The sequence below is a fragment of the Candidozyma haemuli genome (assembly GCF_002926055.2).
Source record: "Candidozyma haemuli strain B11899 chromosome Unknown A_2014730914, whole genome shotgun sequence".
Taxonomy (NCBI): domain Eukaryota; kingdom Fungi; phylum Ascomycota; class Pichiomycetes; order Serinales; family Metschnikowiaceae; genus Candidozyma; species Candidozyma haemuli.
In genome coordinates this window covers 21,701-34,237 of record NW_020289906.1, presented here as the reverse complement: position 1 = coordinate 34,237, position 12,537 = coordinate 21,701, and the positions used below count along the sequence as shown (strand labels likewise).

At 44.1% G+C, this 12,537-nt stretch overlaps 4 protein-coding genes across 4 annotated transcripts; all 4 read left to right on the top strand. All coding sequences in view use genetic code 12, as the record gives it.

The window, feature by feature from the left end:
- Nucleotides 1-349: 349 nt before the first annotated feature.
- On the top strand, nt 350-1,321 carry CXQ85_000014 (uncharacterized protein; the record flags this gene model as incomplete). The annotated part of the gene is made up of 1 exon (XM_025483774.1): nt 350-1,321. The coding sequence occupies one exon, from the start codon at nt 350-352 to the stop codon at nt 1,319-1,321; it is 972 nt and encodes a 323-aa protein (XP_025341989.1).
- An 820-nt stretch (nt 1,322-2,141) lies between these two features.
- Nucleotides 2,142-5,030, top strand: CXQ85_000013 (uncharacterized protein; the record flags this gene model as incomplete). The annotated part of the gene is made up of 1 exon (XM_025483773.1): nt 2,142-5,030. The coding sequence occupies one exon, from the start codon at nt 2,142-2,144 to the stop codon at nt 5,028-5,030; it is 2,889 nt and encodes a 962-aa protein (XP_025341988.1).
- A 1,343-nt stretch (nt 5,031-6,373) lies between these two features.
- On the top strand, nt 6,374-9,151 carry CXQ85_000012 (OPT family small oligopeptide transporter; the record flags this gene model as incomplete). Its single annotated transcript, XM_025483772.1, has 1 exon — nt 6,374-9,151. The coding sequence occupies one exon, from the start codon at nt 6,374-6,376 to the stop codon at nt 9,149-9,151; it is 2,778 nt and encodes a 925-aa protein (XP_025341987.1).
- A 1,074-nt stretch (nt 9,152-10,225) lies between these two features.
- CXQ85_000011 (uncharacterized protein) lies at nt 10,226-12,431 on the top strand (the record flags this gene model as incomplete). The annotated part of the gene is made up of 3 exons (XM_025483771.1): nt 10,226-10,615; nt 10,660-12,328; nt 12,370-12,431. The coding sequence occupies 3 exons, from the start codon at nt 10,226-10,228 to the stop codon at nt 12,429-12,431; spliced, it is 2,121 nt and encodes a 706-aa protein (XP_025341986.1).
- Nucleotides 12,432-12,537: the final 106 nt, after the last annotated feature.

The window sequence follows — 12,537 nt, the reverse complement described above, 5'->3', positions numbered from 1 at the left end:
AACAAAATGGCGTTAAATGCTCCATTCAGTCGTATTTAGACTGGTTATGAGTCAATCAGACTGCATGGCCATATTTGGTCTGGTGTTATCAACCCAGGTTTTATCGTTTCGAAGCAACCTTGAAAAAAGCCCTTGGCGCCCATTGATGCCAATGCTGTACAAAAAGGATGACACAAGTGGTACTGGAACTACGGAAAAAGTGACATTGGGCTCATTGACCGAGAGGAACGACCTGGCGGGAGAAAAAGCACATGGCGTAACTGAAACTCAAGAAGAAAGTAATGAAAGCCTCAAAGACACTGGTGTAGTACCCGAAATACCATCGCAATCACAGGCACGAATTTTCAAAATGACCAGCTTTCTAGAGAGCGCTAAGCCAGAGTTTGTTCCTGATATAGAGCTCTTGCCCATGTCAGGCGACCTGGAATCACCAAATGAGTGTATTTACTTCAAGCCGACTACAAACGAGCTTGGTATCACAGAAATTCCTATAGTAGACGAGAAGCTCAAACCTGTTACCAAGAACCGCCGCTATTGCATGGCGGCTATAAGAAATTCGATGTGCGAGATCTTATGCACTGACGAAGAGCCCTTGAGAGTGGTTACTTTCCTGGGAGAGACAATCGAACTCCCATTAGAACCATTCAAGATTATACTTGAGACGGCTAAGAAAGAATCACCATATGGCTACGAAATAGATTACGAAAGTTTGATTGAATATATCGAGCTTTCAGAAAACTATATTTACCTAGGCACGGGTTATTTTGGGCCATTATTCAGGTCTCCGCTTCAAGACCTCGTTGCTGGCAAGCCTGCTTACGAGAAAATCGCCGAATGCAACTATTTTGAGGACTTAGATGTGAAAGGGGACTTGGTATCGTATGCTGGGGACAAGAATATCTTTATCATCGACAACGGAAAGGAGACCATCTGGGAAGTAGACGACACCGTATACCGTCTTTTACGTCTTTTGGTAGATGATATTGTATATTTTATTGCAGTTACCGAACAAGCGATAGAAATCAGGGAATACCTGCAATCAACTCGGCAATGGATGGGCGAGAGCGTGAAGAATACGTGCAACGGATATCTACAATCTTTTACCTTCATTCATAATGGAATGTTGGTCGTTGAAGAAGCCGCAGGAGAGTTTGTGGTCGTGGATATACTTAAAAAGCTGGTTGAGAAATGCAAATCAGAAGGCTTTCGTGGTCTTACTCATCGTGACCACTTCAACAGAGTGCTTTGTATTGAAAGTGGAACCATGTACCTTTCCATGAAGTCAGAAACATATACTATAGATGGCCTTACCAGCCTATGATCTCCGTTATGTGGGGTGAATGCTGTATCTGAGCATCCTCCTATGGACATCTCTGTGGCCTCCAGTAACGGCGACGTTTCTCCATGAGGTGATTGCAGGGGAGCTACAAGTCAATAAGAATCGTGTTACGAGATCCCAAAAAAAAAAAAAAAAACAAGGAAAAGAAAAAGAAAGAAAGATTGTTTAATCAGAAGAGCCATTAAATTGAGGAGATTCTCTCGCTTTATATGCCCTGAAACGTTGCGAAAATTCATCACCTCCATCAAGATTTGCAATATTGTACGAGATGCTGGCGTCAAGAAGAACTTGGGCTGCTGTTCTAAGGAGTTCATAAGAAATTATGTATATATTTTTTCTCTCCATCGTAAGAGAGACCATGTATAGTATATACGAACAAAAATCCTGTCAATACCATAAGAGCACGATACCCCTTACAGGTGGGTCGATAATTACCTATATTAAATGGGGCTACTTCATTCTACCCATGGGTACGTATATTCTTCTTGTTCTCAAGAAGCCCCGCTGTAAAACGTAACAGAATTTAAACAAGTATTATGTAAGGTCCAACAAGTACTGCTGAAGAAACATGAACTTCTCAAATCAGCAATCTGATACTATTAAGTGGTGGTGCTACCTCCAACCATTGCCTGAGATTAATGCGTAATGTTTCAAAAGCCATATACTTAAGGCACGGACGTTCTAGGCACCAGAGTTCCACCATTCTATTCGTATACCACAAAGCAAGGGACGAGAAGCTCCTTTTTTCTAAGATATAAAAGAGACCAAATGACTTCTTTTTCCATACATCACACTAACACGGATGAAGTTCCTGAACTGCCGTAATTGGCTTGCTACGGCTGCCTACATATCTGCTGTACTGTCTTTGATAATTAGTGAGGATACCGTTGCTGATTCATCAGAGAAATTGGACATCGACGGTCTTAATATCATTCTGAATGTTTTCTACTCCATTATCAACGCCCCACTTACTACGGTTCGTGGAGGCTTGGAAAACAAAGGTAGCTTCTATGTTTCATCAACGAAAGGTTCGATAGCCTCGGTATCGGTTGAGTCTGGGTCAGTCCATAATTCTGGTATGGTAGCTTTTGACTCTTTAGATGCCAACGGAGTGAGCAAGTACTCTATGGGATCTATCGAGAGCTTTACTAACGATGGCCAGATGTGGCTTGGTATCAGCTCCCACTCTGGAGATTCCCCTATTGAAATTGGAGGTGCCCATGCTTGGGTCAACAGCGGAAAGTTATTTCTTAAGCAGGCTTCAGGGGCCTCTTCTGAAGTAAAGATTTCTCTGGAGGCCGGAACGATCAAGAATGTTGGTAGTATCTGTCTTCAGCGTTTGGTATGGCTGCAAGTCACAGGCATCCAAGGTTCTGGATGTATCAACATCATGGATAATGCAGACCTTCAACTTCACCCCAAGCGGAACGAAGTAGGTGCCGAGCAGACTATCTTTCTCTCTTCCCCATCTTCGAAATTGTCTATTGTTGGTTTAGCACTTGGTGACAAGACGGCCCCAACTTTCAAGGTGGCTGGATTTGGAGGCAGCAACGAGATCTATTTCGATACAGAGTTTTCAGGGTTCGAGTACCTGGAAGGGACTGGAATTTTAAAGGTTGAGTTTTTGGCTGAGAAACAAACCGTGCAATTCTTTATTGGAAAAGGCTACTCGAAGAAGGGTTTCCATACCAATGGTGACTCTGGCACTGGAAGCATCATTACTTACGTCGACACCTGTCCAGGTTCTTCACCAGCCTTTTGTACGTGCCAGGATTTCCCTAACGTACCTCATTCCCCACCAACTACGTCGAAAGAAACGGTATCAGACTCTCCTTCCACTTCTAGCGAGGCCCATGTCACCAGCGAAGGGCCTGCTTCTTCAACAGAATCAGAGTTATGTTCTGAGTCTGAGATACCAGAGCACTCTTCGAAACCAGAGCATTCTTCAAAACCGGAGCACTCGTCGAAACCAGAGCACTCTTCCAAGCCAGAGTACTCATCGAAACCAGAATACTCCTCTAAGCCAGAGCATTCGTCAAAGCCTGAATACTCTTCGAAACCAGAACATTCTTCTAAGCCAGAGTATTCTTCGAAACCCGAATATTCTTCCAGGCCAGAGCATTCTTCAAAACCTGAACACTCTTCAAAACCAGAGCACTCCTCCAAACCTGAACACTCTTCCAAGCCAGAACATTCTTCCAAGCCAGAGCACTCCTCTAAGCCAGAGCACTCCTCCAAGCCCGAGCACTCTTCTGAAAGTGAATGTACGTCTACCTACGATTCTTCGTCGGTAACTGACCATTCTTCCCATGGAGAGCATTCCTCGATTCTGGGCCATCCATCCGTCTCAGAAGGTCCATCTGATTCATACTCATCTTCAAAGTCTTCGTCTGTGTGGCAGTCTTCAAAGCCAGAAAGCTCTTCTGAGCCAGCACCATCTTGGTATCCAAGCAGCTCAGTTAACGAGACTTCAAAGCCTGATACTTCACTTCCAGAAACCTCTTGCGAAGAGACTTCATCAATCCATTCAGTTCCATCCGGTGGTGTGCCTTCTAGCAGTTTCGACCTGACACTGTGTATCACTTCTACAGCTTGTACCACAGTTACTCTGTGTGACAGTTCCAACGATTGCACCACAGTTACTCTGTGTGATACTTTCACCGACACAGTCACTCTGTGTGATACTTTCACCGACACAGTCACTCTGTGTGAAACCTCTACTGAGTGCAAAACGGTTACTCTGTGTGACTCTCTGAACCACTGCAGTACAATTACTCTGTGTCCTGAGGAATCATCAATCACTTCGTCGCCAGCTGAATGTACTGAATGTCATACTTCCACGACGACTGTTTGTGAGACCGACAGCGACGGCTGCACTGTCACAAAAACCATTATTGTTTGTGAAACAACGGCCGCAGATGGAAAGCCTACGACAGAAACTGTTATAGTTTGCGAAACCACAGATTCGAATGGCAGTTTGACCACTGAGACTTCGACAGTCTGCGAGACAGAAACTACTACAAGCTGTGACACTGAGACTTTGACAACTTGCGATACCTGCGTTACTACTCATGACCTCTCTACGTTTACCACGACAATCTGTTCCACAGGTCATGATGGAAAGGAATCTACTAAGACTGTGGTTGTTTGTGAGACAACTGCTCCTGACGGACATTTGACCACATACACCAGTGAATGCCCAGAGTCAACCTTGGTAACTCTTACTGAGCATGGTACCAAGACAACTGCTGTTGCAGACATCATTGAAACGACTATAGGTGGTGAAGTTACCTCCATTACTTCGATTCGCTCTCCATCCAACGAAAGAACATTTACCGCTGTCCACGAAACAACTAAGGGCAATGGAAAGGTAGACACTGTACTGGATGTCATTGTCGTTGAAACAAACCCTGCTGGTAAGCCGCAATCAAAGACTGTTGCAGGCCAAGCAGTGACTCCAGGTGCTGGTCAACAAGCTGGTGTTTCTACAGAGAAGGCTGGCGCTGTGACAACTCTTGAGTCCGTTTACACTTCAGGACAAGGTGTTTCCTCTGGCGCTCCATCGGTTGCACATTCTGCTTCTCCATCTGCTGCCAAGTCAGCTGAACCAAGCGTCCTCGAAGGATCTGGTTCAGTCCGTGACTTCTGCAACAATTGGGTGCTTCCTTTCGTTTTGTTTGCAGTCCTCTAGATTGCCTGATGAGGTTTTAACTTCTTTTAATTCTTGGGAACATTGACTATTTCTTTTCTGCATTTTCTTTTTTATTTTTCGGTATCGGTACTTAACGACTTTATTTTATCTTTCATTCATACTTTGTAGTGGTCCATAACGAGCCCGAATCTCCTACTTGAAATCAGCCACACAACAAACTGATGTTATTTGATCTCCAGTATGGAGTTCAGCCACACGTCCTTTCAATCAAAAAGCCACACATTACTTCAATTTCTCGGAAGTGTAAAGCTTGAAATTTAGGTTTACAGGGTTACAAAACTGAAAAAAACAGTTCTAAGTCCCAGATAAGGTTCTCACAAAAACCATATTGACTGAATCTCAGAGCTTATTAACATCGAAGTCGGAGACATCCAGCAAACTAACTGGTGCCACACTGCCAAGTTTTTGAAAGAAATCATACAAAGCTGTTTTAGCCATCCCTGCCTTAATGTAAGAAGCAAACACAGCGAAGCTTCTCAAATGCCGGCTCGCATGTTAGATCGCTCAGAGAATAACGGACCGGTACCGGCCTCTATAAAGTGTAACTGATAGAACGGAAGCTGTCTGGATATTTGGTATAGTCAAGGACAAAAGGCTTCCCCAGCCATAGATCCCTCACGACAACTCACAAAATCCAAAGAAAAGCGTGGGTGCATCAGCGAGAATATCCCTTCTCTTAAACCTTACCAAAAATATTAAAAACGACACTAAACCATTTTTTGATCATAATTTATGTGGGGCAACGATCAATAGATGCCGAAATGGCCGCAAATACCCACTGGACCCATGCCGTGCGTGCCACTTCGTCCCGAAACGCCAAGATGAGCTGCTGATAAGAAGCAGAGAAATGTATTTTTGTGTCCTTTTAAGAACGATAAGGTTTTTTGTGGATTTGAAGCTTTCATATAAATAGACTTCATGAGGTAATAGTGTTACACGAAACAACGTACGGCAGCACCTCTGGACGGCTGGCAGTGCGTACTATTTGTTTAAGTGAACGGAGGATATGACATGAAAGTAGTGTTGGAAACGAAAGCTACCAAGACGGTGGACTCATATAGGGACTCAATGATAAGTGGTGAAATATGATTATTGCTACACCGAGCCAAAGAGTCCTTATAGCAACTTCATCAGCTACTATAGGCGCAAATGCTGCAAGGTGGTGGTTGTTAATGAAGCTAAGAAATTCTTCGCTACAGCTGGGCACTTTCTGTGACACAATGTTGTCATTTGTGGCTCGATGGTTCTTGTGCTATCTAGCATGGATGAAACATAAATGGCCTGCCATCTGCTGGGGGTGAATCCAGCTGGCCAGTATAGTCATGGAACAGATCAAGGCAAACAGGGATTTACCTGCTGTACAGGCTCTTACAAGTATCACCAGTAACGGTCCTCCCACAGAAGCCACAACTTATGGAGTTGATATTGATGTTCTCAGCTCGCAAGACGTTGCCCTTGATGATGTTGCGCCAGAACTCACTGCTGAGCAGAAGTTTTATGTTTTGAAGCGTCTCAACTTCCAAATGTTAGACGATTTGGATGATTTGCCAGTATCAGCAACCTTCTTATTGGAAAGAGTCGCTCACATGACAGTGCCACAGTCCTTAGAAATTCTAGGCAAGTACTTAAAAGATCATCTGGACGATGTCAATATTCCCACTTCTGAATATGATTTTACTACAAGGCTTTTTGAAGAAGCACCAGAGCACTTTGGTCAATCTCAGTCTGGAGAAAAGGATACTTCACTGGATGAAAAGAGGGTTTATGGCGACGAAAAAAATACAATTATCGAGGAGAAGAAGGAAGTGCCCGACGCGGTTCAGGAATCCGATGTCGAGGGCAACCAGTTCAGCATTTTTGACTGGGATTTCCAGATTCGTACTGAAGCTGTCATGATTGCCTATTTCTCCCCATACCCCGAAGTCAGATCGGTCACTAGTCCTTATGATGATACCAGTATTCCAGTTGAAACCTTGAGAGTGTACATTTTAGGAATCATCTGGACTGCCGTTGGCTCTTTTGTAAACCAGTTTTTTGCTGAAAGACAGCCTGGTATTTACTTAGGTACACCTGTGGTCCAGCTTTTGCTTTACCCATCTGGTGAGTTGTTGGCTGCAATTCTCCCTCACAAGAAATTCACGATCTGGAGGTGGACCATCGATTTGAACCCTGGCCCATGGAACTATAAGGAACAAATGTTGGCAACAATTTTCTACTCTGTTTCTGCCGGTACACCATATGTTTCATTTAATATTCATGTTCAGAGGCTTCCTCATTATTTCAATAATCAGTGGGCTGATTGGGGCTATCAAATCTTGCTAATGCTTTCCACCCAGTTTATGGGTTTTGGAATTGCTGGTATTATCAGAAAGTTTGCAGTTTACCCTGTTAGAGCAATGTGGCCTACTCTTTTGCCAACGCTTGCGTTGAATAGAGCTTTAATGCAGAAGGAGAAGAAGGCGAATATCAACGGATGGACTATTTCGAGATACTCGTTCTTTTTTACCGCTTTTTCTGGTTCGTTCCTTTACTTCTGGGTGCCAACGTATCTCTTTGAAGCCATGTCTTACTTCAATTGGATCACTTGGATTGCGCCTTACAACTTCGACTTGAACGTCGTAACAGGCCATCTTTATGGCTTGGGTTTGAATCCTATCCCGACATTTGATTGGAACATTATAAGTTGGAATTCTCCTTTGGTTATCCCGTTCTATTCTCAGGTCAACCAATATATTGGTATTGTTCTCGGTTTCTTCTGCATCCTTGGGCTCTACTACACCAACTTCTATGGAACAGCTTATCTTCCTATTAATACCTCCACTTTGTTTAACAACAGAGGCGAAAGATATCAGATTGAAGAGGTTGTTAACGATAGATCGTTGTTTGACGAGGCAAAGTACCAAGAGATTGGCCCACCATTCTATTCGGCCGCTAATTTGCTTGTCTACGGTACATTCTTTGCTATTTACCCATTCGCCTTTATCTACGAAGTCTTAATGAACTGGAGACCTATGTGGTTTGCAATCAAAAACATAGGCAGTTCTTTTAAGAACTTCAGAAGGTCTAATTTTGAAGGTTTTGATGACCCTCATACAACCATGATGAAACAGTATAAGGAGGTCGCAGACTGGGTTTTTCTTGTTGTGTTGGTGATATCCATTGTATTAGCCATCATCTGCGTTGAAGTATATCCAGCTGAAACACCCGTATGGGGTATTTTCTTCGCCCTTGGAATGAATGTCATCTTTTTGATTCCCCTTACTGCTATTCAAGCTACAACAGGCTGGGGCTTTGGTCTTAATGTCTTAGTTGAATTAATCGTTGGATATGCCTTGCCAGGTAACGCATTAGCCTTGAACTTCATCAAGGCATTGGGCTATAATATCAACGGCCAGGCTCAGAATTATATCACCGATCAGAAGATGGGCCATTATATCAAGGTTCCCCCAAGAGCACTCTTCCGCTGTCAGATGCTTTCGGTTTTTATTTCGTGTTTTGTCTCGTTGGCGGTGATGAATTTTATGATTGACAATGTCGAAGACTATTGTACGCCTCAAAGCAATCAAAAATTCTACTGTCCAAACTCAAACATTTTCTTTTCAGCTTCTGTTTTGTGGGGTACAATCGGCCCAAAGAAAGTCTTTGGTGGCCTTTACCCATTATTAGAATGGTGTTTCCTAATGGGGGCTGTTGCTACAATTCCCTGTATTATTTTCAAGAAATTTGGTCCAAAGAAGTACACAAAATACTTCCAGCCTACATTGATTATAGGAGGTTTCTTGGTCTACGCTCCTTATAACTTGTCCTACTACACTGGCGGTCTTTACGCTTCTTTTGCGTTCATGTACTACATTAGAAAGCGTTACCAGGCCTGGTGGGAGAAGTATAACTACGTGTTGTCAGGAGCTTTGGATGCTGGCGTTGCTTTCAGCAGTATCATCATTTTCTTTGCTGTTCAGTATAACGATAAACCTCTTGACTGGTGGGGTAACACAGTATCTTACCAGGGCATTGAGGGTGGAGATGGCCAGCAGGCTTTGAAACCTATATCAGAAGCGCCAGATGGTTACATTGGTCCTCGTTACGGTGACTTTCCTTAATATTTATTTCAAATTGTTAGATTGAACGACATGTGGCGTAGTTTACTAGCTTACAGTAGTAGATGAGAACTTAGTAAGTATTGGAGAGGGAAGAGGTGCTTTCTTATCCCGGATTAATAATGAGCGAGATATAATGGTTACCACTTTTTTATTCTTTATTGCACTAACGATCAACTGTATGTCTACAAATAACGGTGTTTCTCAACAGCTAATGTCATTTCAAAAGACGAAGACCAATTGAACGAATTCAATGAAGTAAAACGGCAAATCTCCTACTGAGGCGTAAGAATCTTGCCCAAACGGCAAACCAGGATAAATTTTATGAGCCCCTGTAGGGCGTTCAAAACGTAAAATAATGTGGAAGAATTAAGGCGAAGCTCTACCTGCCATAACTGCTACTTGTCACTGTATCTGAGAGCCATTGATGACCCTCTCTTCGAAGAAATGACTACGTCTGCCATAATCTTTCGAAATATAGAAGGTTTTGCAACTTCTGTCGGACAATGACCTCCGCTCGTAATTCATGTCCCTTTGTACTTTCTACTTTTTAGTGCCGATATCTCTATAGTTTCCTTTTTTGATACTCTGCTTATGTAAGCTGTTTCTGCGACACAAAAACGCAGGGACAGAAACGTCTATTTTGCAGCCATTAAGAACACCCGAAAACCCACACTTATGGGTCTCAAAATGACCGTAGTAAAATTCTCTTTTCTCGCCGTATCCAAAAAGTCAATTTCTACTGCAATTGAGTGAGTATACGCTTCTTTACCGGAGGTTCTCCTCCACCATAATATATGCGCACACTGGACTTACTCTTTTGAAGCTTCCCAACTTATACCAATTTACCACTTTCCCCAGAGCTGGCCAGTTTTCCCACTTTTTGAATATAAATACCTGGCCTTTTTCCCTCTATCCTGTTTTCTTCCCTACCACTTTTTTCTTGTTCTTTATCCTTCAGCAACTGAAAGAGAGAGAACCTACCTGAGCTTGTACCACCAGTCAACCACCGCTTGACTACTACTCGATTACAATCGACCAACGAGCTCTACTAAGTAAAACGACTACTAGATAACAATGACCGAGCTGATTCAGTTCGATACTTACCAAGGCCCAGCAAACATGTACAACTTCTACCAGCTGTACAACCCGTCTGCTGACGCCCTTACCCCAGGCACCACCTACTACTCTTCTGACCAGAAGTACTACTACAGTCATTCTTCTTCTGAGAAATTTCCAGTTACTGAGCAGAAAACGAAGATTTCCTTTGTTCCAGCTGCTTTGGCTGCGAAGAAGACTCCAGCGGTCGAGGAATTCAAGAGGAAGATTCACGAAAAGGCTAGAGAGTATAAGAAGAAGAAGGAACAGGAGGCTAAAGTAAAAAAGGCGCTGTCTGCCAAGGCAGTCAAAGCAGTCAAGCCAGCAAAGGTTGCCAAGGTTATCGAGGCAGTCGAAGCTGCTATTGCTGTTACTGCAGCTCCTGAGGGCCTGCAAAGACTGAAGCCCCCAAGGTGGTGCCAGAGGAGAAGGCCCCAGTTACTGAGCCAGCAGTTGTTGAGCCAGTAGCTGAAGCTTCTCCAGTTGAGGCTCCAGTTGAGGCTCCAATTATGGAGACTACTGGTGTCCCAGACACCACTGAGACTTGTCCAACCGAGGCTGTCTCCAATGCTGCTCCTGCTGAGCAGATTGACATCGTCGAAGAAAAGGTTGAAGAGACTACTGGTGAAGATGAGTCTATGGAGAAGGCAATTGACATTTCTTCTTTCTTCGACAGATTGTCCAAGTGTAAGACCATTGAGGATCCTTTCACTTTCCCTTACCCATACCCACAGGCTGGCGTCGATGCTAGATTGAAGGCTGGCGAGAAGAAGCATAGATACGACACAAAGTTCTTGCTTCAGTTCCAGGAGGCAGTTGCATACCCAGCTGACGATTCTTGGAAGGAGAAGCTCGAGGGCTTGGGCATGGTGGCTACCAAGGAGCCCATCCCAAGTGGCCCTCGCCATGACAACACTCAAGTCAGAAAGACCTACAAGTTTGAGAGAAGAAGTCCTAAGGAGGAGAGCGCTAAGGAAAGCTCTTTGAAGGTCCCAGAGGATAAGGAGGAGACTCCCGCTAAGCCTGTTGAAGATGTCAAGCCATTGGTTCCTTCTGCCAACAGATGGGTTCCTAGATCTAGACAGAAGACCACTCAGGTCAAGACTGCTCCTGATGGCACTGTCCTTCTTGACAAGGAGGACGTGGAGAGAAAGGTCAAGTCTGCATTGAACAAGTTGACATTGGAGATGTTCGAGCCAGTTTCCAACCAGATGTTGGACATTGCCAAGCAGTCTTGTCACGAAGAGGATGCTGCTACCCTCAAGCAGGTTATCTCTTTGACATTTGCCAAGGCCTGTGACGAGCCACACTGGTCGACTGTCTACTCCAAGTTTTGTGCAAAGATGGTGAAGGATATCTCTGATGACATCAAGGATGTTGGTATGCCTACCAAGACTGGTGAGCCTACTGTTGGTGGTGCTCTCGCCAGAAGATTCTTGTTGCGTACTTGTCAGACTGAGTACGAAAAGGGCTGGGTTGACAAACTCCCTACCAACCCAGATGGTTCAGCTTTGGAGCCAGAGATGATGTCTGACGAGTACTATGCCATGGCTGCTGCCAAGAGAAGAGGTCTTGGTTTGCTCAAGTTTATTGGTAACTTGTACATTTCTAACTTGTTGAACGACAAGGTCATTTTGCATTGCTTGAGAGACCAGTCCAAGAATGTCACCGACCCATCAGAAGACTCATTGGAGAACTTGGCCCAGTTGATCAAGACTGTGGGCCCAAGATTTGAAGCATGCCAGAGAAACAAGGCTGCGTTGAACGTGGTTTTCGACAATATCCAGAGTATTTTGGACAAGTGCAAGCTTTCGTCGAGAATCAAGTTCATGTTGATGGACTTGCAGGACTTGAAGAAGAGTAGCTGGAAGTCTCTCAAGCAAGAGGCTGGTCCAAAGACCATCAAGGAGATTCATGATGAGGCTGAATTGAAGAAGATGGAGAAGAGCAAGGCTGCCGAGAAGAAGAGAGGCAGCAGTTATGGTGGATCCAATTACACCAGAGGTGGTGCTCCAGTGAAGAAGTTGAGAGCGCCTGCCAGGGAATCAAGAGATTTCCAAACCATGCCCAAGTCTAACAGACGTACCCCAGACTCTGGTGCATCCCGCTTGCCTCCAAGAAAGAGGACCAAGGAACAGGTTTCATGGCATCGAACATTTTCGATGCCTTGGGTGGCGACGAGTAAGCCTTTGATACCCATTTATAGTGTATAAGTTTAATATATACCGTGCGATATGAACTTCGAGGTATGAGGTGCTCCTTCTATGCTTTCTTCAATTACAAAGAGACTT